Below are 26,584 nucleotides of genomic sequence, written 5' to 3' on the forward strand. Positions count from 1 at the left end.
TTAGTGAAGATTTGACTTCTAGCTAAATGTGTATATTGGTTAGGATCCATAGAGATTCTCAGACACATCTAAGCAGTAGCATACAGTGCCTGATATTTGGAACTCAGCTATTTTATATATACTAGAATAAAACAATTTATTTTCGTGGGGTACTATGAATAATCTTGTGTGCAGTAAAACTCGGAAAACATTATAATAATTTATCAGTTCCATGGAAGTCTCTTATTCTATTGATAATATCAGATAATTTAGCTTTTTGTACCTTATCACCTAATTACAGTCAACATTAGTCTAACAAACTTTTACTTGCAAAACAGAACTCCCATGCCTTAATTCTCACTCCTTTTCTCTGTATGCCTTTAAAACCTGAAAGTTTAAAGGGTTTTCAAGGGTGATAGAGAATACTCTTCACCGTCAGATGCTGTTTCATAAACATGATGACACAGATTTTATCCACTGTTACTAGGAAATCTTATTTTATGCCAATTATTTTTATTCAATGCAATTTTTCATCTAATGTCAATGTTCAGATACATAACCATGTATCTGGAGGGCAGATTTTATAAGGGGCCCTGAGGGATGGCTGAAATGGGAAATATTAAACAATAATCATATCCATAAGCATGTATCTTGAAGGTGGATTTGATAAGGTCCTTGTGGGCTGGATAAAATGGAAGATATTAAACATCATAGCTTACGTTATCCTTTTCATAACAACAAAAGATGGAGATGTCCCTGCCCAATTACTGTAAACTTCTCAGGGTCTGAGGAATGTATGAACTATTTATTGGCAGTGGCATTCCTGTATGTCACTGATTAAGTAGCTGTTATATGTTGTTTTGCCTGTTATATGTTGTTTTGGCATTGAATGTTTGGTACTATGTTATTTCCACTGGAAACCGCCATGAGTCCCCACAGGGAGATAGGGCGGGTTATAAATTATTATTATTATTATTATTATTATTATTATTATTATTATTTTAATCTCTTAAAATTGGACAGAGTTGTACTGTTTGAGAAAATACCACACTGAATATTCATTTTAGGGTTGTCCTTTCTTAAATAACAAGCCCCTCCTCACACCCCATAGGAAATGTGTTTCGAAGCTTCAAAAGCAGTTTGTTACACAGCAAAAAGCCACAGAAATTAAAGTTAAGAGAATTGGGCTAATTCCCCCACAAAAATTTCAGCCTGACTTTGGATCCCAGCTAATGCCTCTAGGCCAAAAAAAATTGAATTCATAAGCCTTAGGCAACAATATGTCAACATGCTGTAATATCAAATATTCATGGATATCCAAAATTGCCGAAGGAATAAGACAGCCACTCTTTTTGTAAGCGAAATGAAACTTACAATTTAGCTGCCCTGGAGAACAAAGACATTTTGGGGGAAGTAACAAAGAACTGGTAAAAAAGAAAGAGAAAAGGGAGAGAAAGAGAAAGGGGGAGAAAGAGGGAGAGGGAGACAGAGAGAGAGAGAGAGAGAGAGAGAGAGAGAGAGAGAGAGAGAAGTTGTCCCAGAAAGTTGAAAATTTTCCTCCTAGGTTTTAAACTTCAAGCTAAAGTGCTCAGTACTAATGCTAGAGGGCTGCAACATCCAACTTAATCAAAAGATGTTCTCCTTCTTGAACAAGGGATTATGGAAGTGAAGGCACAGGACAGGAAATACTATCACACTATTCTTCCGGAAGTACTTATGCCAGTGATTGTGGAGCACTGCGGGTACCTATTCAACTTGTCCTCATTGTCCTTAAGAGCCTCAAAAGATAATTGGAAGGGAACTGCAGATAAGGTTTGCAGAGTACCTAAATACAAGAAATGCTGTCCAGTGCTGACTGTGGATAGGGTAAAGGTGAACACTACACTGATTTGAACTTCTAAATAAATCATGAAAGGATCACAGCAGAAGTAAACATACTATTTATCATTGAGAAAGTGGTCATTTCTTTATTTTTATTGTTGCAATTAGTGCAACTGTTCTATGTTGAATCTACATAAGGGTTATAGCACCTGTAAGTCTAAAACGAATCATACAATTACCTTTTGAAAGGGCTTCTTTATACTTCTCTTTGGCAGAATTGACTTCTTTAATTAACTGTCTATAACTACACTTTAATTTTTCCAGTTCTGTTTTTGTAACCTATGGAAGGGAAAGTAATAAACATTACCACCAATACACTACGCTTCATTACACAAAAGCAGCATATCAGAACGTTATGAAATGTTCAGAAAGGACAAAGAGACTACGCAGGCAAGTGGGCTGAAACAGACATTGCTAGCACCTTGTTAGTGAAATACACATACGTAAACTGCACAATGGATGTGGAATGATTATTTCAACATAGTGCAATGGCACCCATCAGCTGAAACAGTTTCACATGAAAACCATTGCACATACAGATGTGCAAACATGTTCCTTCATCTATACCTTCCACATTATTTCCCAGCCGAAACATTTTTGCATGCTTTACTGTAAACACACTGCTACAGTCATATTCCAAAAGTTAGTGTCACTGCAGCACTTCTTCACCATCACGCAGTTCCAATAGCGTGGGGGAAAATTCAACTAAGCAGGGGACAAAGAAAAAGGTGGGAGCTGGGCAGGTATAATATGGAGTTTCTCCGTCAGAGACTGTTAATTAAAGTAAGCCTGGATGAAATATGCACTTTCAATTTATGTATATGTTTGTATTGCGAACCACTAGAAGTAAACAGTAGAAAATACTTTAAAAATAGATAACTATCTCCTTAAAGTAGCAGCATGCATAGCATTATTAGGACATTTTTTTTCCTTGTTCAACTCACAGAAGCATATAGAGATCAGTCTAAGAAAAAGTGAGTAAGATTGCTACACTGAAATTCCTGAAAGGGGCAGGTTATTACTATGTTCATATGGTTTAATAAAAAGAACTGGAAACTAAATACAATTTCAAATCAATATGTTTCTATGCACAAAACTTCCCGTCAAATTAATTGAAACTTTGCTATCAAATGAAAAAAATAGAAAATAATTTAAGTAGCATACCTTGAACATCTCTGCCTCAATTTGCTGATGGCCACCAATGTAACTCTTCTTAATTTGTTGCTTGTCTTTTATCATCATTGTAAGCCTATGTAATGGACCAGCATTCAAGTCTTCTGCATGCGTCTTCATGACCCTGCTAAGCTGTTCTGTTTGCTGCACTATAATCAACCATGACTTAAAAGAAGATAAATTAGAGGTTATATTGCTATTGGTGAGAAGCAAAAGAAAGATACAGAATTATACATATATATAATATAAATATAAATATAGAACACTATATAGTACAGTTACACTTCCGGCTGCAATTATGGACTCAAGAACAAAAAAATAACCTGTCTGTACTTGGAAGCACATATATTAGTAACAAAAATTACAGAGTGAAATTAAGTCATTCTACTATTGAATCAATGCAGTAATCTGGGGATGTTCCAGGCACAAAGTAAATACAATGTACTAAATGCACCAAGAGAATATTGTCAGAAAGAGTCTGGTCTAATACAAGAATAAGAAACAGTAGCATTTTAACTTCCAAGAATGCTTAGATTCATGAATGATTTAATTATTAATTTAAGAAAATTGCAACTGAAAATTAGAGATTGAATAATATATAATTCAATTCAATAGTATAAAGGATCAATAATATTTAGAGTCCACAGTGAGTATCATTAATATGCCCAAAAAGGGCATCAAAAAGAGAAGGGTAATACTGCAAACTGAGGGTAATACTGAAACTGCCATACTTACAGGGAAAGTCATTGGTGCATACCTCTGAACAATTTTAAAAAATCATGTCTGTTCACCAACTGCTAAAATGCCCCCAAAATAGTTCTTATAACATCTATTCCAATCCTTGTTAACATTATGTTCTTTTCTTAGCTATATTCACTTATGTCTAAACAACAGAAAGTGCAGAAGAGGATTTCAAGGCACAACTCTACATTGTTCAGAAAAGACAAACCACATAATGCAACAATTGCCAGATGTACATTATTTACACACAATATCCTTTTTTTCAGTCATAGAATCATAGAGTTGGAAGAGACCTCGTGGGCCATCCAGTTCAACCCTTTGCCAAGAAGCAGGAAAAGGAGCCCTTGGTGGCACAATGGGTTAAACCCTTGTGCTGACATGATTGAAGACCGACATTCAATGCCAATGAAGAAAATTTTAAAAGATATGGACACAGAGACAAAGCTGCAGATGATGGCAAGAGAACGCATGATATGTTAAAGAGAGGAATAAAGGAGGAGCAGGAGTGAGGAATTTGCTAGACCAAAGTACTGTATTTCATCAACTGTAGAATGCCATCGATTTTAATGTAAAACCCTTGTTGAACCTTAATTTGGGGGGGGGGGGGGGATTAGTCATCACCTCCAACTTTCCTCTTTATCTCGCGACCTCACTGTTCTGGCCAGCCCTGAGAAGCCCCACCTCCCAATATTGCTGGTCCTCTGTCCTTCATGCTTCTGGCACTGCCTCAGCATGGCCGACACCTACAGCCTCTCCTCTCCAGGCTGCCAACACTGTTGGGTTTCTCCTGAAAAAAAGAGGACCAGAAATGCTGGCAGCTGAGAGAACCAATGCCACACAATTCATTGACACTGATCTGAGTCATGAAGAGAAACAAATCTCCAAAGTCTTCCACACTGGGAGCAAACCCTAATGATCAGCCAGCTCCAGCTCTCCAGGTCAGGGGGCTAGCAACCGGCTGGTGAGGAAACCCTTCTCCAAGGGAACAGAAATTTTCCACCACAGCCAAAATTATGCCAACGAACCGTGCAGCTCCAGATTTCTCAGCCATGGCCAGCCCCCATCCTCTCCTTTCAAAAGAAAAAAAAAGAGAAGAGAAGAGAAGAGAAAAGAGAAGAAGAAAAAAAAGACCACCAGCAGTCCAGAGAGGAAGAGCCCCGTGAATTGGCCACACCGAGTCAACAGTAGCAACATGAAAGGCAGCAAGGCAGTAGCATTGGGTGGGGGGTTGGCCAGGACAACTGGCTTCCATTCTGCTCTTTCATCCACAGAAGAGCCTTGATTTGGGGAGGTGGGGGTGGGGTGGGCGGAGGATTTTTAGTTATCACCCCCAACTTCCCTCTTTGTCTCGCTACCTCCCTGTCCTGGCTTGCCCTCAAAAGCTCCAGCCCACCCACAATATTGCTGGCCCTTTGGCCCTCTTGCCACTGCCACCTTCTGGCACTGCCTCAGGATGGCTGACACTTGCAGACATACGTGGTGGCAGACAAACCAAAGCCACACAATTCATTAACATGATCTGAGCCATAAAAATCTCCAGAGTCTTCCACGCTTGGAGTGAACTCTCTTCACCAGCTAGTTCCAGCTCTCCGGGTCTGAGGGGCCAGAAACCTAGACTGCAAGTCTGGGATATGGCTTCTCCCTATCTCTCTCCACATTACTTACACCTTCAAGAGTGGAAGTAGCAGTGGTAAAGGGATAAGAGGGGAGAAGCCCTGTTTCTCAGGAGTGCATGGAAGCCAGATCCTCCATCCAGAGTCCAGACCCTTCAGCCACTCCGAGCCAGGAAGCCACACCCACATGGCGAGAAAAACCTTCTCCAATGGAACAGAAATTTTCCCTCACAGCCAAAACCATGCCGATGAACCCTGAGGCTCCAGTTTTCTCAGCCATGGCAAGCCCCCATCCTCTACCGTCAAAGACAAAAAAACGAGTGACACTAAGACAAGAGAAGAAGGGGGGGAAAAAGACCACCAGCAGTCCAGAGGAAGAGCCCCATGAATTGGCCACACCGAGTCAACTGTAGCAACATGAAAGGCAGCAGGGCAGTAGCATTGGGTGGGGGGTTGGTCAGGACAACTGGCTTCCATTCCACTCTCAGCTGCAGAAGAGCCTTGATTTGGGGAGGTGGGAAGTGTGTGTGTGGGGGGGGGGAGGATTTTTAGTCATCACCCCCAACTTTCCTCTTTGTCTCACTACCAAAGCCATACAATTCATTGGCACTGATCCGAGCCACAAAGAGAAACAAATCTTGAGTCTTGCACACTTCAAGCAGACCATCCTTACCAGCTAGCTCCAGCTCTCTGGATCAGAGGGGCTAGAAACCTAGACTGCAAGTCTGAAATCTGGTTTCTCCCTATCTCTGTCCACATTACTTGCACCTTCAAGAGTGGAAGTAGCAGTGGTAAAGAGAACAGGGAAAAAGCCCTGTTTGCCAGGAGTGCGTGGTAGCAACTCTACTTTGCTTCTCATATTCATAGCTGCTGCCTCCCATTTCAGGCACATCTCTCCATGCCCTCACCACTGCTATCACCAGTCCCAATGGAGCAAGCAGCACACAGAGAGAAGCCAGATCCTACAAACAGAATCCAGGCCCTGCAGCCAGTCTAGGAAGCCACAACCGGCTGGTGAGGAAACCCTTCTTCAAGGGAACAGAAATTTTCCACCACAGTCAAAATCATGCTGACGAACCATGCAGCTCCAGTTTTCTCAGTCACAGCCAGCCCCCATCCTCTCCCTTCAAAAACAAATAAGCCCTGTGACACTAAGACAACAGAAGCAAAAACAAAAACAAAACAAAAAAAACAACCAGCAGCAGCCCATAGAGGAAGAGCCACATGTACTGGCCACACTGAGTCAGCAGTAGCAACCTGAAAGGCAGCAGGGCAGTAGCATTACATGTGGGGTTGGCCAGGACAACTGGCTTCCCTTCTGCTCTCTCAGCCGCCACCACCACTGCACCTGATCTTTTTTAAGGAATAACAACAAATCTAAAACACCATCGATCTTAAGATAAATCTCTTTTTTGAGCCTCTATTTTGTGGGAAAGGTCTCTCTTAGAATCAGTGTTATACGGTCTGATTTTTCAACCCATGTGTAAAGAAGTATTAATGCCACCGAATGCCACCAAAAATTGTAAAGAAGTTCCGAGAATGTTAAATTAAACCTGCCACCAAATGTATAGAGACGCTGGTATTATAGTCTCTGTTTGTGTTGTGAGGTAACTTTGGTAGAGTGGGTGCACCGAACGTAAAATCAATGGAGATGAAGCAGTTTTAAAATAACAAAGAGAACAAGTTTATTGTTAAACAAAGCGTATTGTTGCACTATGAAGATGTTGAGCTTGGCATATGCTTGATGGTTACAATATGGCTTGGTTGAGATACAATTCAGGCTTTTGATGTTACAACTTATAAACTCTTTCTGTAGTGAAGCGCTTTATTATTTCAGTGTTCCCTGTTGTGAATATTCTCACTGTTTGACCTATACTGGATCAAACCACTGATCTCCAGTCTTCCACTACTGGCGATCCTAAAAACGCCTCTGTTAGATTCTTTTTACTCAAAGTAAACTAACGAGGTTTTCCCTTCAGCTTCCTAGCTGAAGAAATATTCACGAACACTAAAAACCTAACTGAGTCTACACTGCTTCCCTTCTCAGAGTCCCTATCTGACTCTGCCACTCTCTCAGGGTCTCTTCCTCCTGACTGAACCTTAACTGTCACTTTCAAACCTTTTTTGTCTCTAAGCTCCTCCCACCTCCTCTTCTGTCTTGTCTCCATGGCAACCTATCTCTCACAGCTAGGCCATAGGCAACCAATGTAAAACACAAATACCGATATAAACACATTATAATAAACACTTTATAATAAACACTTCTGTACACCATGGATTCTGAAATTACTGATAAAGATCTTCAAAATAAGGAATCATGTCAGGTATATCATTTAGTACACCTATAATCAAACTCAAATTTATCACAGCAGGAAAATTATTTTGAAATGTATGAAATTCAAAGGGTAGGAGTAACTTTGTAGTACCAGCCAGAATGCCACAAAAACGTAAAAGCTTTCAACTTCTCCACAATTAGGTGGGGATGAAAGGAGGACAGAAAAACCTAGAAATTAGACCAGATGTAGTTGGAACAGAATTCCAAGAAGGAGACTGTGGCTAGTACTGGTTATTAGAATTTTTATAGCATCATTAGCAGGGGGTTTTTTTCATGCCAGGAGCGACTTGACAAACTGCAGTCATTTCTGGTGTGAGAGAATTGGTCGTCTGCGCCCTTGCAGACGTTGCCCAGGAACACCTGGATGTTTGATTTTTTTTACCATCCTTGTGGAAGGCTTCTCTCATGTTCCTGCATAGAGAGCTGGATCTGACAGAAGGTGCTCAACCCATTCTCCCCGGATTTGAACCATGACCTATTGGTCAGCAGTCCTGCTGGCACAAGGGTTTAACTCATTGCACCACTAGGGGCTCCAGAAGTAGCTGTTATTTGTTCCTTTGGAAAATATCGCATAGGGTGGGTTAGCTGTTGTTCATTGTGGTCACTTGTTGAGTGAACAGGATTAGATCTCAATAAATATATGAATCTTACACCCACTTGATCTCACAACTCAAAGTGCTGATTTAATACAAGAAACAAAGAGGTATGCCAATCAAACCATCTCAGGATTTTGCTTGTCTGCCAAGAACCTGAAAATCCCGTAAGATACCAGTACATTCCTTGAAAGACATTGGCATGACGAGAGGCACAAATAAAGGTGATCAGTTTCTGACACCAGACCTACCTTTCCCCAATCTTCTTGAAAAAATAAGAAAGCCTTATGATATATTTCTAGAAAGACTAGGCTTTAGCCCTAGAACTTGTGGAATCCAAAATGACTACTCTCACAATATAGGTATTTGCAAGGCAGAAAACACTGCCAATGTTGCATTTCAGAGGGGACATTCCAAGAGGCTAGAACAGACCAAGAAGTATCCCCCTCAACAAGGCTGAAGAGTTCAAAAACTGAAATAGATATAAATCTACATGGGATCGTGGACAACAGAAAGCAAGGAGATTTATTATCCAGGTGAGCACCCAGATCAATGGCAACTCCTGACGAAAAGTACGGTCCCCTTAGCTCAATGCTTGGGTCTCAAAAAATTGGCAACAATGATAGTTTTCTGAAGGTTACCTAGTGTCTGTTTTAGACATTTATATGAATCTGTTGTGCAGTGTTTACAGTGAACCTGCAGAAGATGCTTCACCTGTACTTCATTTTAAAAAATCAGTCTGTTTAGCAAGCCTTGGAAATGCTGATCTGTTATCAGTAAATGTTTGATATGGAGGCCTATTTTCTATAGATATATTCCTGGGAACATGTAAACATTTCTCAGGCCAAAAGGGGTCACGAGTAAAAAAAATTAAAAGCCCTGACCTGGATGACAGTGTAATGGAAAAGAAAGACAGGATGAACAACCAACAACACCAAAAACCTAACCAATGTCATTAACAACACTAGTGTAATGGACTTCTATTTTCTATCTAATTCACTGAATGCCCTTATTGCTCACTATGCTGCCTTCTGTTCCTTCCTAGTGACATCTTCTCATTTTCACTTTCCTTTTCCCACTTTAAATTTCAAAATGATGCGTTGCCATTTTTTTCTCTAACCAAACAATCTCTAAATAGCAACTGAACACTCTAATGTTCTTCTATTCACACACTTCACCACCTCCTTTCCTCCTTTTTTAAAAAGATTTGTGAATTACCAAACATAGACAAATTGACTATGCTCTTTAAGAAGAAATCTTTAAGAAAGATTGGTATCTATTCATTACTTTGTCACAACAATTGTAAAATTTATCAACTGTAAAATACATGAATTAGTAGAATGTTGCATAAAAGAGAAATATGATTAACATTATTGGTTAAAAGAGACCAACAAGGGATAATACCTATAACTGCTTAGTCGTAGTTCAGTAGTAGTAGAGTAAGCAGTTGAGTGGTTTCAATAGTTTTATATATCTAAAAAAAAAATTGTGTGTTTTGTCTTTTTCATGTATCAAATTTACATAATGGAAAATCAAATTGTTCCTTTGTTTCCTTCACAAATCAGGAATTTTTTTTTAGTATTTACAAGAACTAAGTAGATAGTAGGAGACAGCTCTGCTGTACATGCACTGACTGCCAGTGTGAGAAATGCACTGACTGCAAGTGTGAGAAATACATCCAAAAAATTGGGAATGCTGAGAAAACAAAGGTTGCAATGTGAAGGAAGATATGCATTTAAATACACAGATAGCAGAGAGTGATCTTGCTATTTCTGCTATCAACTTCTCGTTGTAGAAAAAGGGAGGAATGCTAACTTCTGGAATTTGTATGCCTAAGAAATTGAAAGCTGGTAGCATTAGTCTAAAATAATTCTTTAATTATGTAAAGAATAAAAGCTTATTATAACTGGTTATGAATATAGAAATTTCTACATGACATATTCAGTCAGCTAAACCCAAACGGTAAGCTTACAATCAAGGTTTTAAATATATATTCAGCTCACAAATTGCAAGAAATCCTTTAGCAGTTTCTGATATTAACTTGTGTAGATTATGTGTATTAGGCTCACTTTTTAACCCAACCAATAATTAAGTTGAATTCAAGAGGGGTGTCAGCAACCAGACTAATGAGGATGTAACAATGACTCATGTGATAAGTATCCAAATAAACCAGACAAGTTCCATTCCAGAAACATCTACCTCAAACATTAAGCAATGGAAAGTTTCCAATATTAACAAGATAATTTTAAAATTGTGTACTATAATGCAATTCTTATAGCTCAATGCGCATGCTACAACTTCATTCTAAAGTTAGATTTTATCTTTAAGGCTATGGATAGCTTCTATTTTGCAAATCACTACAGTAATCATTTTCTCCAATTAAAATTCTATATATTACTTCTTACCTTAGATACATTACTAATATAATCCAATTGTGAAGTACTTTCTTTATCAACCTGGTTGCAAAGATTCTGTAAAGTAGATGCATATTCTTTGTCACTTTTTATTCTCATGGCCATAAACTTCTTCACCGTTTCCAGTAGACGTAACTCCCAATCTTGTAGTCTTAGCAAAGCTTCATGGGAACATTTCAGGTCACTTCCAAACCCCATCTTTTATAAGGCACTAGATTTACCAAGGGCCACTAAGAAAAGATTCTTCTGGTCAGCACATCTGTTAACGTTAAAAATAAGACAGTATTCAAAAGGGGAACATACAATGCTGTCTGTCCCTGTACTATATTCCTTTAAAGTTAGAAGTGAACTTAAACATGAAGTCCTCAAACTAAAAGAGGAAGGGCTATGATTCCCAAAATAACCCCTTCAGTCAACCCACAAATATTACTCACCCATCGGTTCCGTTCTCATAGACAGAATAATACAATAAGATGTCATAGTTTACAATTATCTGTTCAGTTTACAAGTCTAAGGTTTTCATTATTCTTATGTAGTGGTTTAAACAAATGTTTGAATTTTTCAAAGATGACAATTGGTCAAGCTTTAGCGCACCTTTGACAAAACTAACCTGTGTAAGCAGCTTCTTAAAAACACAAGTCAAACTGATACAATTAACTTAAAAGTCAAAGAGAGCAGACCTCTCATTTTCATTGTATAAGTAACATTACTTCCAAACGATTTCAGATTCTGCAGTTCATGAGAAATAAATATATCATAAACTTATACACAAAAGCCCTTTAAATGGGAATCACTATGAAATAAATACCATAAAGATCTTCCCTAGCTAGGTCTGCATACCTTTCAAATAATTTCATACCACAAATCTATTTTTCCAGAACTCTTACCTTGCTCTTACTCTCAGCTCTTCCGATTCCTCTGCACTTTCAATGCTAAACCTATATAGAAAAAAAACTGTGTTTTTAATTTGGCAGCCATAGGAAAAGAAATGTCATCTCACAAAGCTGAACCTCTATGTTTTTCTTGTGCCATAAAGAAGTCTGCATATCCACAACAAAATTATTAAAAGTTTAGTTATACCCCATAGCCCATAATCTTCTTTACTACTTTCCCACAGCATATGAATTATTAAGACACAAAGTAGCTTCCATGACACAAAGTTTGCAATTCTTTATCTGCCGATTTTCTCCCCATCCACTCTTATTGCTGAGGATATTGGGTCTTTTGATCACCAGATGTTCCATATGGCTCAGACCCTTGATCTATAGGTTCAACACTTTAAGCTTGAGATTCAAGATCCTATTGAGAGTTGAGAAACGATCTCTTTCTGAAGGCCAGTGTGTCACAACGAGGGTTAATATGTGTAGTTTCCCCCTCCGATTAAGGATTAGACTCACACCTTTTCTTTGCAGCCAACTTTATACAAAAATATATATACAGAGTTCATTTACAGTGGCTGAAGACTGGGATACTTCTTCAGCCTTTTTTCCTGATACTTCCAGATAACTGGACACTTCTTACTTGCAACAGGCTGGTCTTGTAGTCCAATTCTTGATACTCCAACCTTCACTTCTCAATACGCAAGCCTCTCAGAACTCCAACCTTCTAACTCCTTTATTACCCCAGCTGTTACTTCATCCTGGCTGTAATTACACAATGCTAGCCAGGTGGTTTGGCTTTTGATACTTAAACTACTTACTTAAAAAATGATAAAAACTCTTAACACAGTGAACTCAAACGGACAGCCAGGAGTTATGAATTCCATCTTCTCTCCACTTCTTTCAAACCAGTGCATTACCTAAATGCACAGACATCCCCTAAAGAGTCTTTACAAGTTGCAGAAACAAATCAATGATGCCTTAACCAATTAATGAAGATGCTTCTATCCTAGCTGAGTGGAGATTTGCAAACAGCCCTTTCCCCTTGTTAGGAAGAGCCCCCCAAACTAAAGAACGTGCATCTTTGTCTCCCACCTGGATATGACTCTCAAAAACTGAAAACTCAAGGCCATGCCATCTGGAAACCCTATTTATGGAAGAGTTTGAGAGAAAGCAGATTTGGATACACACCCAGCCCTCTACATTTGCAAGGATGAGGGATGCAGGAGTACTGCAAAAGTAAAAACAAACAAATACCCAAATAGCTCGAGCAACCCCCTACCAAATCTGGATGAGGGTTTAGTGGGAAGTAGAGGACAGGTGGAGGGAGTTTAAAATCCAGATGCTTATTTATTATGAGTAAATACTTTATTTTTATAACTGTTAAAATGGCTTGGGCTGAAAGGGACTGCTAATGAAAACAGTTTAATCTAGATCATGGCCATTCGCAAACTCTTTCAACTCAATAATTTTTTATGGGACCCCAGGTATATAAAAATATATAATAAGTGTAAAAATCAAACATTTACTGATAATAAATCAGCATTTGCAAGAAGCAGCTGACCACAGAATTATACCAGAGGACCTACAGATTACTAGAAATTATATTATTCAAATCTGCAAATAATCAAAACCACAAAAATGAAGTGCACGAATGTGGACTACTTTATTTCACATTCTTCTTCTACAACTACTAGTTAATATAGTAGACTGTCAGTTAAACAGCACCCATGGGGATTGATAGAGCCTGGATAAATGTGCTTTCTTGTTGCGTGAGAATATCTGTTAAAAATATCCCTACTAATACTATACCACATACTATACCATAAACACTGTATTAACTTGATATTCATATTGAAATGTTGTAAATAAAAGCAAATTAGGACAAAGATACAAACTTAACTTGATGCAACAGTCTTGGTGTATTATAAAAACAGATTTATGAGTGAAATGTGCATCATTTCTTCATTTTTTTGCCAGTAGCTTGAGAGCTGGATCGCCTGAATTCTAGTTAACTGAAAATCTACTGTACCAGCATTTTTTTTTAAAAAAGTGCATTTACCACATTTTGAAACTTTCAATTCAATCTCTATTCTGTTTATATTTCAAAGAAACTAGAGCACTATTTCAATCAAAAGTGGATAAAAGAAAGTTCAATGAATCTAATTAGTGGAAGGAGTAGGTAATGTGAACTATTAAATCAGTTTTGCATGTACAAGACTTAGCTCCCAGCCTTTAAACTACAACCAAAATGTGGCAGCCTGGTTTGCCCTGGAAGCAGTCAAATAGCCTTTCTGCCCTTGTCATTCTATGCCCCTGTTATAGAATGACAAGCCTGATTTTCAAAAATGGGTGAAAGGAAGGCAAATATTTGTACTGTAGAAATCAAGGTAACACAGTGGATCATAAGTACAAAGACATCTTTGCTCTCTAGGAATTCCATAGTTTGCATTATACAATTCAGACTGTGGTTACATGTGAAATTCTCAGGGCTGAAGATAAGTAGTAATAAAGATAATATATGGGTAAAGAAACATGCAAGATTCTTTGTATATCAGATAGAAGAGAAAGAAAAAAATTCAGTCATCTTACCTAACTGCCAAAAATTGATATGTGATTGTTAAAAAGAAATTATTAGAAATTATTATTATTATTATTATTATTATTATCTTTATTTGTACCCCGCTAGCATCTCCCTAGACTCGATGCGGCTTACAAAGGCCAAGGCCTCAAACACAACATAACAATACAAAACCTAAAGCAAATTAAAAACAGTTAAAGCAATATTAAACAACAAGCAATAAAACAATACACCAGGACACAATAAAACTGGGTTGGGACAGAGTAACGGGTACAAGATTAAAAGTGCTGATGTGACAGGTGATATGTATGGATTATAGGGTAAGTGCAGTGTGCAGCCATCTTAATTTTAATAAAGTGCTTCTGGGACTTGTTATTAGAGTTTTCCTATTCTGTAAAGGCACATCAGAACAGCCAGGTCTTAAAGTTCTTTCTAAAGACTGCCAATGTAGGGGCCTGTCTAAGATCTTTGGGGAGGGTGTTCCAGAGTCGGGGGGCCACCACAGAAAAGGCCCTGTCTCCACCAAACCCTGTCTCCACCAAAAAGTCCCCACCAAACGCGCCTGCGACGCAGGGAGAATCACGAGCAGGGCCTCTCCGGATGAGCGAAGTGAGCGCGTGGGTTCATAAACGGAGATGCGGTCACGCAGGTAGGGTGGTCCCAAACCGTTTAGGGCTTTGTAGGTAAGCACCTGCACCTTAAATTGGAAAATAAACGGCAGCCAGTGCAGCTCCTTAAACAGGAGGGTTGACCTCTCTCTGTAAGGAGCACCAGTTAACATCCTGGACGCTGCCCGTTGGACCAGTTGGAATTTCCGAGCCGTTTTCAAGGGCAGCCCCTTGAAAACCATCTCAAAAACATGTTAACACATTTTATTGTTTTCTTAGCCCCTTGGAGTTTGGATGTTATTAACCTACTTTTCACTAATTGTTCATTTAGCACTTCCTCTAGCATTGTTTATTGGATTGCCTTTGAAGACTGTTTGGAAGCTTCAAATAGTCTGACAAAAGGCAGCCAGGTTAATAACTGGGGCAGCATACAAGGAGCACACAACTCCCATGTTGCATCAGCTCCACTTGCTAGTTTGCTACCCAGCACAATTCAAAGTGCTGGCTTTGGCCTATAAAGCCCTAAATGTCCCCAGCCCAATCTACATGTCCAAATGCATCTCCCTCTATGACCTTCCGTGGAGATTAAGATCTTCTGGGTAGGCCTTGCACTTGGTCCCACCACTGTCACACGTGCGATTGGAGAGGATGAGAGAGAGGGTATTCTCAGTGATCACCCCTCGGCTATGAAATTCCCTCCCTGGCAGAATTAAATCAATCCCCTCCCTCCTGTCCTTCAGAAAGATGGTAAAAACTTGGCTGTGGGACCAAGCTTTTGGGGCAATACAATAAGGCAACAATAAGAAACTTTACCCTGCTGACTGGATTTGGAATGGATGATCTGAAGATGGTTTTAAACAATTTATTTTAAAGTGGAGATAACAGATTTTAGTGTTTAGGTATATTTATAGTTTATTTTATGTTCCAGCATCAAATGTTTGCCGTATATATCTTGTGCTCCATCCTGAGTCCTCTTCAGGATGAGAAGGGCAGGATAGAAATGCTTTAAACAAACAAAAAAGGAAACATTTTGAAAGGGAAAAGGGGTTCACCCAGTGAAGCTGGCCGAATGACAAAAGAGATCCATTGTGGATATGGTATAGGGAGGCCATAAGCATATTGTAAGTACAGGTTAAGCATCTCTTATGCAGAAATCCAAAACCCTCAATAATCAGAAATTGTCCAGGAGGGTGGCAGAGATAGCAGTGATACGTTTCCTTCCAATGGTTCAGTGAATACAACCTTGGTTTCATGCACAAAATTCTTAAATTGTTGTGTATAAAAGTACTTTCAGGCAATGTGTATAAAATGAATATGAAACCTAAATGAATTTTGCATTTAGACTTGAGTCACATCTTCAGGATGTCCCATGATGCATATGTAAGTGTTTCAAAATTTGATATACGGAACACTTTAAGTCCCAAGTGTTTTGGATATGGGATATTCAACCTGTAGGATGCAAAACTAAGGAGCAGGTGGCTAAGTTATTCTTGACCTATAATTGAGTATATGCAGCAAGCATTTGCCTTGGTGTGTAGTTTCTTTTGTTTTCTGCCAGAAAGGTTGCTGAATTAGGCCCATTCTACACTGTTTGATATCCCAGGATCTGATTCCAGATTGTCTGCTTATCCCAGATTAAATGGCAGTGTAGACTCATAGAATCCAGTTGAAACAGATAACCTGGGATCAGATCCTGGGATATAGGGCAGTGTAAAAGAGCCGAAATCTCAAGTTATATTTCTCAGTTTGGACAAAATGAAAAATGATAGTACTTGAAGGCGCTCAAGTTTAACTGTAGTTAATATGAAATAAAGTTATTATTACTAGTACTATTACGTGCCCCTAACCCCAGTGAATGTGGCTGGCTGTACACAGAAATTAAAACACACAATTTATTTATTTACCTTATTTATACCCCACCTTTCTCTACCTTGTAGGGGACCCAAGGCAGCTTACATATGGTAATTATTCAATGCCTTGGAACATATACAAGCATTAAAACACACAAATCTGTTAAATGAAATCCGTAGGAGTTTATATCAATTCTGCAACAACAAATATCATTTGTGATCTACTATGAAACATGGGGTAACAGAGCAAGTTGGGTGGATCTCTTTTCTTTCTAAGTCACTGTTTCTCAACCTGGGGGTCAGGACTCCTGAGGGGGGTCACAAGGGGGTGTCAGAGGGGTCATCAAAGACAATCAGAAAATAGAGCATTGTTGGTCAAGGGGGTTCTGTGTGCAAAGTTTGAGCCAATTCTCTCGTTGGTGAAGTTCAGAATGCTATTGATTGTAAGTGAACTATAAATCTCAGCAACTACAACTCCCAAATTTCAAGGTCTACTTTCCTCTAACTCTACCAGTGTTCACATTTGGGCATACTGAGTATCCGTGCCAAGTTTGGTCCAGATCCATCATTGTTTGAGTCCACAGTGTTCTCTGGATGTAGGTGAACTACAACTCCCAAACTCAAGGTCAATGCCCACCAGACCTTTCCAGTATTTTCTATTGGTCATGGGAGTTCTATGTGCCAAGTGTGATCCAATTCTATCATTAGTGGAGTTCAGAATGCCCTTTGATTGTAGGTGAACTATAAATCCTAGCAACTACAACTCCCAAATGACAAAATCAATCCTCGCACAACCCATTCAGTATTCAAATTTGGCCAAAGTATGATAGATGGGACCCAATGCTGGTTGCACGACGCAGGTCAGAATTAGAGAAGCAAAGACGTTACGTATGTGAACGTGTTTGCATACTCCGCTGTTGCACCCGCTCCACTGGCTCCCAATTTGTTACCGGGCACCATTCAGAGTGCTGGCTTTAACCTATAAACCCCTAAAGCCCAACTTACCTATCTGATCATGTTTCTCCTTATGAACCTTCCAGGAATTTAATATCATCGGGGGAGGCCCTGCTCTCAATCCCGCCTGCCTCACAGGAGGCTTGGTGGGGACGAGGGACAGGGTCTTCTCAGTGGTGGCCCTTTGGCTGTGGAACTCCCTTCCTGGGGATATCAGATTAGCCCCCCGCCCCCTCTCCTGACCTTTAGGAAAAGACTAAAAACCTGGCTCCTTGAGCAAGCTTTTGGAACCTCACTGTAACCAGATAAACTCATTATTGTGAACGAATATGGAATGGCTTAACAATGCAAATAGATATGGACTTAAACCCAGAAGTCATTGATTTTTATAGCTCTAAATTGTTTTGATATGAATTTTATTATGTGATTTAACCTGTTTTAAACACTGCATTTATGTGTGTTGGACATCTAATTGTTGCCAGTCTGTACACCGCCCTGAGTCGCCTTCGGGCTGAAAAGGGCGGGATAAAAGTGTAGTAAATAAAATAAATAAATATAATATCCAGATAGCCTAAGAGCCATAGCAAACTAGGATTTTGCGAGAGCAAACTAAGCCAGCACGAGCGATGCTCCGCCTCTTTCTCCGCCTCTTTCCCTTTACTAGGGCAGCGTTGCGAGCGTACGCTCGTGCCGCAGCAAACTACAGGAAGCTTGCGCTCGGGCTTGCTCCGAAGCCCCGCCTTCCCCCCCCCCCCGAGGCTGCTCTCTCTCTTGCTAGCGTGCCTGTTTTCCATTGCAGAGGGCAGGGATGCGAGCGTACGCTCACAGTTGAATTCTGCCAACTGCCAGAGTACACTCGCATCGCTTCCCTAGCAAGGGAAAACAGGCACACTAGCAAGAGAGAGAGCAGCTCGGGGGGGAAAAGGCGGGGCTTCGGAGCGAGCTCGAGCACAAGCTCGCTCTCTCTTCCAGTAGTTTGCTACGGCTCTAAGACCCGTCGCAAACTCTGTTCCTGCGGGAGCAAACCTTGCTAGCACGTCCCTGACGTCATGAGACTCCGCCTCTCGCCCCGCCCCTTTCTCCGCCTCTTTCTCCTTGCGAGAGTGGTTTTTCCTTTGCTAGGGCAGCATTGCCAGCATACTCTCTCAGTTGGCAGAATTCAACTGAGAGAAAATGCGGGCAATGCTGCCCTAGCAAAGGAAAAACCACACTGGCAAAGAGAAAGGGGCGGAGAAAGGGGCGGGGAGAGAGGTGCAGGCTGATGACGTCAGGGACGTGCTAGCAAGGTTTGCTCCCACAGGAACAGAGTTTGCGACGGCTCTTAAGCACTATGCTTGGCTGTTTGTTGCCCCCCCTCCTTTTTTCTGGCGAACTACCTTGCCACGACTCTGTCGCATCTGCATCTCTCACTCGCTGCGCTGTCTCGGCATTGGGTCCCAGCTACCATACTTTTGCCCAAATTTGAGCGTATTGGGTATTTGTGCCGAATTTGGTCCAGTGAATGAAAATACGTAGAATCATAGAATCATAGAGTTGGAAGAGACCTCATGGGCCATCCAGTCCAACCCCCTGCCAAGAAGCAGGAATATTGCATTCAAAGCACCCGTGACAGATGGCCATCCAGCCTCTGTTTAAAAGCTTCCACAGACTCCAGGGCAGAGAGTTCCACTGCTGAATGGCTCTCACAGTCAGGGAGTTCTTCCTAATGTTTAGATGGAATCTCCTTTCTTGTAGTTTGAAGCCATTGTTTCGCGTCCTAGTCTCCAGGGAAGCAGAAAACAAGCTTACTCCCTCCTCCCTGTGGCTTCCTCTCACATATTTGTACATGGCTATCATGTAAAAATTGTTGGAAGAAACAGTTAACAACCTTAGGTATGCAGATGATACCACTTTGATGGCTGAAAGCAAGGAGGAGCTGAAGAGCCTTCTAATCAAGGTGAAAGAAGAAAGTGCAAAAGCTGGGTTGCAGTTAAACATTAAAAAAGCATGTCTCCTCTCAGCCTTCTCTTCTTCAGGCTAAACATGCCCAGCTCCTTAAGCCGCTCCTCATATGGCTTGTTCTCCAGACCCTTGATCATTTTAGTCGTCTTGTGTATCAAATATTGACTATTCATAACAGTACCAAAATTACAATTGTGAAGTAACAATGGACATAATGTTATGGTTGGGGGCCAACACAACATGAAGAACTCTATTCAGGGGTCGTGGCATTAGGAAGGTTTAGAAACACTGTTCTAAGCTTGGACGAATAGTAGCAGCAGAGTGTGTGTCAGGCCACCAATACTAGGTTTGGGTTACAGCAGGCAAATGCAAATTGTGGCCTTCCAGGAGTTTTGGACTTCAACTCCCACCATTCCGAACAGCCTCAGGCCCCTTCCTTTCCCCCCTCAGCAGCTTGGGTGTGATCTTGGACTCATCACTGAGCCTGGAACCCCAGGTTTCGGCGGTGACCAGGGGAGCATTCGCACAATTAAAACTTGTGCGCCAGCTGCACCCGTAATTTGGGAAATCTGACTTGGCCACGGTAGTCCACGCACTGGTTACATCCCGTATAGACTACTGCAACGCTCTCTACGTGAGGTTGCCTCTGAAGACTGCTCGGAAGCTACAAATGGTCCAACGATCGGCAGCCAGGCTGTTAACAGGAGCGGCACTCAGGGAGCACACCACTCCTCTGTTGCGCCAGCTTCACTGGCTGCCAATCTGCTACCGGGCACAATTCAAAGTGCTGGCTTTAGCCTTTAAAGCCCTAAACGGTTCTGGCCCGACCTATCTGTCCGAACGCATCACCCCCTATGAACCAGTTAGGACATTAAGATCGTCTGGGGAGGCCCTGCTCTCGATCCCGCCAGCCTCACAAGCACGGCTGGCGGGGACGAGAGACAGGGCCTTCTCAGTGGTGGCCCCTAGGCTGTGGAACGCCCTTCCCGTAGACACTAGATTGGCCCCCTCCCTACTGGCATTCAGGAGAAGAGTGAAGACCTGGCTCTTTGAACAGGCGTTTAATTAAGCAGTGCAATTAATTGATTATTGGAACATGGAATAATGGACAAGGAGGTCGGATTATGACTTTACTGATGAGACGTGATGGATTAGTTATATGGATGTATTAATATTATACTGATGTATTGATGTATTGTTATATTGATGTAGTTGCCATGATTACTGTTTTAAATGCTAATGTTGTGCACTTTGTATACTGATTTGGTTGTAAACCGCTCTGAGTCACCTACGGGCTGAGAGAGCGGTATACAAATGAAGTAAATAAATAAATAAATAAAGCGGCTGAGGGGGGGAAGGAAAGGGCCTGAGGCTGTTCGGAATGGTGGGAGTTGAAGTCCAAAACTCCTGGAAGGCCGCAGTTTGCCCATGCCTGGCGTAGACGCACCCTAAACTTAGGCACGCCTTCCTCAACCCCAGTCCTTCCCAGCCTCGTCACTTTCCCACACAGGAGTTGAAGCAAAGCCTTCCCAGCCTGAGAGGAACAAAACCTTCGCTTCCTTCCTCCCTCACTCTCTCTCTCGCCTTCGAACGCCGCCCTACCCCGGGGCCTACACAGTCGAAGACCCCAAAGAAGCCCCAGTCCCTCTCCAGCCACCGGAAGGCCCCTCGCCCGGCCGGAGGTCCCAAGTTGCCACCCTCAAAAGCCCCAAAGGCGGTGCCCACCTACCTGACAAGCTCGAGCCCCTCCACCACAATACGCCCGGCCCCGCCTAGGTCACGTGAGGCCGCCGCGGCCTATCCGCTCGCGCTCCCCTTTTATCGTGCGGCCAATCGGCACCGGGACTCTCTCGCCAGCAGCGGCCAATCCGCGTTGGCCCCGCCCCCGATGCGCGTCAACTTCTCGGCTCGCCAATCGTTGAGGAGGAGACAGGCGTCGTTCCCGCCCTTCGTCGGCTGACCCAGGCGGTGATTGGCTGTTTGTCTCCCGCAAGGGAATGGGGAGGGCGTAGACTTCCTTTCATTGAGGAGGCCGAGTTGGGTTTGCATCCCAGCCGGGAAAGGGAAGCGGGGGAAGACTTGGAGACTCCGGCTTGGGTTTAAGGCTGCCTGGCGCCGGACGTGACGTAGGAACTGGACCCCTCTCGATTTTTAAAGAGACACGCTCATTAAAAACAGAATACAGTTATTTTATCCATTACTATCAAGTCAATAATATATTGGGTTCTTGTGGGTTTTTTCGGGCTATATGGCCATGTTCTAGAGGCATTCTCTCCTGACGTTTCGCCTGCATCTATGGCAAGCATCCTCAGAGGTTGTGAGGTCTGTTGGAACTAGGAAATTTGGGTTTTTATATCTGGAATGACCAGGGTGGGACAAAGAACTCTTGTCTGTTGGAGCTAGCTATGGATTTTTCAACTGACCACCTTGATTAGCATTTGACGGCCTGGCAGTTTTTTGGTGTGGCTTGTTAGTGCTTAGGGGAATCTTTTGTTGAGAGGTGATTAGCTGTCCCTGATTGTTTCCTCTCTGTTGTTTTGCTGTTGGAATTTGAGAGGTTTTCTAAATACTGTTTGCCAGATTTTGTTCATTTTCATGGTTTCCTCCTTTCTGTTGAAATTGTCCACTTTTTTTTTTTGTCGTGTCAGGAGCAACTTGAGAAACTGCAAGTCGCTCCTGGTGTGAGAGAATTGGCCATCCGCAAGGACGTTGCCCAGGGGATGCCCTGATGATTTGATGTTTTTGTCATCCTTGTGGGAGGTTTCTCTCATGTCCCCACATGAGGAGCTGGAACTGATAGAGGGAGCTCATCCGCCTCTCCCCGGATTCGAACCTGCGACCTGTCGGTCTTCAGTCCTGCCGGCACAGGGGTTTAACCTACTGCCCTATCGGGGGCTCCAATTGTCCACTGACCGCATAGGGAAGCTGATGAGAAAACACAACATACAAACAATCTACAGACCCACCAAGAAAATCCAACAAATGCTACGTTCAGCAAAGGACAAGAGGGATCCTCTCGCTTCTGCAGGAGTCTACCGTATTCCATGCAGCTGTGGACAAGTCTACATAGGGACCACCAAACGCAGCGCCCAAACATGAATCAAGGAACATGAAAGGCACTGCAGACTACTTCAACCAGAGAAGTCAGCCATAGCAGAGCACCTGATGAACCAACCTGGACACAGCATTTTATTTGAGAACACAAAAATGCTGGACCACTCTCACAACCACCATGTCAGACTACACAGAGAAGCCATTGAAATCCACAAGCATGTGGACAATTTCAACAGAAAGAAAGAAACAATGAAAATGAACAAAATCTGGCTACCAGTATTAAAAAATTCTAAAATTGCAACAGCAAAAACAGCAGAGAGGAAACAGGGAGGGACATCTAATTACCTTTCAAGAAGAGTTTGCTCCAGACACAGCCCATTGTATGCTAATCAAGTTGGTCAGTTGAAATATTCACACCTAGCCCAACTGAAAAAAGTCCTTTGTCTCACTCTGGTCATTCCACAGATATATAAACTCTTTTTCCCAGTTCCAACAGACCTCACCTCTGAGGATGCTTGCCATAGATGCAGGTGAAACGTCAGGAGAAATGCCTCTAGAACATGGCCATATAGCCCGAAATAACCCACAAGAACTTAGTGATTCCAGCCATGAAAGCCTTCGACAATACATATCCCATATGCATGGGGGTATTGGGGTAATGATACAAAAGGTTTGCTAGGGTAGACCCTCTTTCACTCAGACTCAGCCCCCCCTCCCCGAATCAAACTCAGCCCCCCCCCCCCCCCCGAATCAAAATCCTGGCTACGGGCCTGATGCAGCCCTACAAGTATATAAGGCAGAGCTTTCCAAAGATTACTTACATGTTGCTGACACACTTTTAGGCCCCTTCTACACAGCTGAATAAAATTCCACATTATCTGCTTTGAACTGGACTATATGGCAGTGTGGACTCAGGGCCCTTCCACACAGCCCTATATCCCAAAATTTCAAGGCAGAAAGTCCCACAATATCTGCCTGGAACTGGTTTATCTGAGTCCACACTGCCATATATTCCAGTTCAAAGCAGATAATGTGGGATTTTATTCAGCTGTGTGGAAGGGGCCTAAGAGATACAACATATTTCATAAAAAGCTCTCTCTCTCTCTCTCTCTCTCTCACACACACACACACACACACACACATATATATATGGGGGGTTTGGGTTTTTTTTTTTTTTGCTTATTTCACATAGATGCAAATCTTTCTCGTTTCGCTCATGTGACACACAACCTACAGGCTGCAGCCAACATAAACATATCGTGACACAGAGGGCCCTTCCACATAACCCTATAGACCAGAATATCTGCTTTGAACTGGGTTATCTGAGTCCACACTCAAATAACATGGGATCTTCAGCCTTGATATTCTGGGTTATATGGCTGTATGGAAGGGCCCAGAGTTTAGAAAGCTCTTCTCTAAAAGAATATTGCTTCCTTTTGGTGCAAGTTTGCATTTTCACCCTGAAACGTAGATAATAGAAATAAAGCACTATACCACTTGTTTTTTTATTGGTTCCATTAGCATATACCTACACAACCTCCTTTCAGAATTTCATTCGGGTATCTAATCTAGCCAAAAATACTTTAAGGTACCTCTGTTGCCACAGCCTCTCCATCATTAAACAGAGACATCGGGAGCAATAATTTCAGGGCCCTTCCACACAGCCATATAATCCAGAATATCTCCTTTGAACTGTGCTATCCGAGTCCATTTATATGCCATATATTCCAGTTCAAAGCTGAAAATGTGGGATTTTATTCAGCTGAGTGAAAAGGGCCTCAGTGTACACTTCTTGCTGCTGGAGAAGTTAGAGTGGGAGAAGAATGAGGACCAGATTTTAAAAAGCATTGTTTACCTGTGATTTTTATACTTGGACCCATTTGGAAAGCTCTGATATAAGGAATAACTTAGCTGCATTTATAATCAGGAGCACACAAGGTTGCAGCATTCAGGTATTTGATATGAAGCTTAATCTTTTATTTAGAACCCTTTTAAAAGGGTTCTAAATAATATGTATTTAGCTGGATGTTTGGATCATTTTCAATACACAGGCATACTTACACTGCTTTCTTAAAGGGGATACATTCCAAGAATTGACCGTCTGCAAGGGCCTTGCTCAGGGAACGCCCAGATGTTTTACCATCCTGTGGGAGGCTTCCCTCATGTCCCCACATGAGAAGCTGGAACTGACAGATAGGAGCTCACCCCAATTCCCGGATTTGAACCACCGACCTTTTAAGATATTAAGATTTGAGTAAATATGGTAATCATTTTGCTTTGAAGTGTGTGTCCAGACTGTGCAATGGTTTTTTGGAATTATGGTTCAAAACTTTCTAACCTATCAGGATTTTATTTTGTTATTGTTAACTAAAGCCACCCCCAGGTCCACAAATCTAAGACTAGGGAAAATAATGCTCACAAATGTTGGTAAGGAGTGATGTAAAAAATGTGGTTAAAGCAGAGAATGCAACAATTTACTGAGAGACAAGAGATGAACATACATTAGTTGTGTCAGGGAATACTTGACCTCCTTTCTGTCCATCCTTGCTGCCTGTGAGGCAGAAGTGGCACAACTGAGTGTCCGAAAAGTTCTATGATTTTGGTAGACTTGGGTGTAATAAAATTTACCATGTCCCCTTCTTCTCCTTCCCATGCCTCACCTCAAGCTGCTGTCCTTCTTCCATATCTCATGCCTCCCTATTGGGTTCTATTGGGTTGGTGATGACGTAGGCATGTGGAGTGATTATTTTAGACAATGCAAAATGATTGTAACCAACTGACAACAAAGTAAGTGGATCTGTGCATTTGGGGCCATTGCACATGCAATAGAATAATAATAATAACATATGAAAGCACATTGCTTGTTATTCTTCCAATTCTGGACTTGTAGCATCATTGTCTCCATGCATTACCTATATTCATTGCAATCCCTCTCTTAAGAATTCTGCCTCCCAGTTGCACAACAACTTGTCCATTGTGCACCTTGTCCATCATGCACCTTGACATACATTAGTGTTATATTGTGAAATTCCGTAACTAACAGGTGTAAGATTACAGAAACAGCACTACCTTCCCTTTACCTGAACTAGAAAGTTTTGTAATTACTCCTCAACGTCTTCTAGTAATATCTTTTGGTTTTAGAATTCAAGTGGTGGGTGATCCATCACTAGGGACTTGGTTAGCACTATGACTATTGGCTATTCAGAGCACTGCTTTTCCAGCCCGTGCTTGATTTTGTGCAGTTGCCGGTGGTTATTAGCCAGAAATGCCAATTACTTATGCAGGGCTATGTATCATATTAGGAACACATATTTTCATATATGGCTTAAAGAAATACTGCATCAACGAGAAAGAGAATAAAAAAGTGCCATCTCTTGCCTGAGCACTCCAAGGATTGCAATATCTGCTCAGAACTCTGAACGGTTACTTTTGCAGGCTATCTATTAATGAGCTTATTATGTTTCACTCCTCAGAAGACTTTGTGCCTGCCATCATTTATTATATTTTTGCCCTCTCTAATAATTTTCCCCACATTACTGTCATGTGCATAATAGCCTTCTTTGGTATATCCAAGAGAGTATTTTATGATGAAATTTGCAATGGCTTGAGGTTTGCCTTCCCAGCCTGGAGGAATGATAATGAGCTATTCTGCCTCTTACATTTATACTCCTCTCCCAGGCATGTAATTTTCTTTAAAAGTTGATATTGTTCTCCTAGCAAGCTGTTCTTCCCAATAATGGAATGCTAAGCAGTGATCTGCCCTCCAACTAGAACTTTTGCCTGAGCAGGAGGAATTCTTTGTAGAAGGTATGACAAACTGAATATGGAAATTTAAGACAATGAGAAAGAGGGAGAAATGAGACGTTTCAAAGGCAGAAAGGGCTCAGTGCTGGAGTACACATTTAGCAATGATCCAGAGGTGAAAGCAGCAATATGAGGGTGCAGCACATGTGGCTCTCCAGGCGGGAACTCCATCATCCCTCATCATT

The 26,584-nt window shown here is 41.6% G+C and overlaps 1 protein-coding gene across 3 annotated transcripts in view; it reads right to left on the bottom strand.

The window, feature by feature from the left end:
• The window catches only part of FER (FER tyrosine kinase), a 150,268-nt gene extending 128,873 nt beyond the window's left edge, over window positions 1-21,395 (bottom strand). For 2 of the 3 annotated variants that reach the window (XM_060761882.2, XM_060761884.2), the window contains exons 1-5: window positions 21,271-21,395; window positions 11,617-11,667; window positions 10,721-10,988; window positions 3,025-3,198; window positions 2,040-2,139 (exon numbers count right to left, since the gene is read on the bottom strand). In XM_060761882.2, the coding sequence (XP_060617865.2) occupies window positions 2,040-2,139; window positions 3,025-3,198; window positions 10,721-10,927 (481 nt within the window). In that variant the 5' untranslated portion in view covers window positions 10,928-10,988; window positions 11,617-11,667; window positions 21,271-21,395. The remainder of the gene's footprint in view (window positions 1-2,039; window positions 2,140-3,024; window positions 3,199-10,720; window positions 10,989-11,616; window positions 11,668-21,270) is intronic. The other variant, XM_060761886.2, reaches the window with a different exon arrangement.
• Between the last annotated feature and the right edge of the window lie 5,189 nt (window positions 21,396-26,584).

Source organism: Anolis sagrei, chromosome 2 (genome assembly GCF_037176765.1).
Source record: "Anolis sagrei isolate rAnoSag1 chromosome 2, rAnoSag1.mat, whole genome shotgun sequence".
In the NCBI taxonomy this organism is placed as follows: Eukaryota; Metazoa; Chordata; class Lepidosauria; order Squamata; family Dactyloidae; genus Anolis; species Anolis sagrei.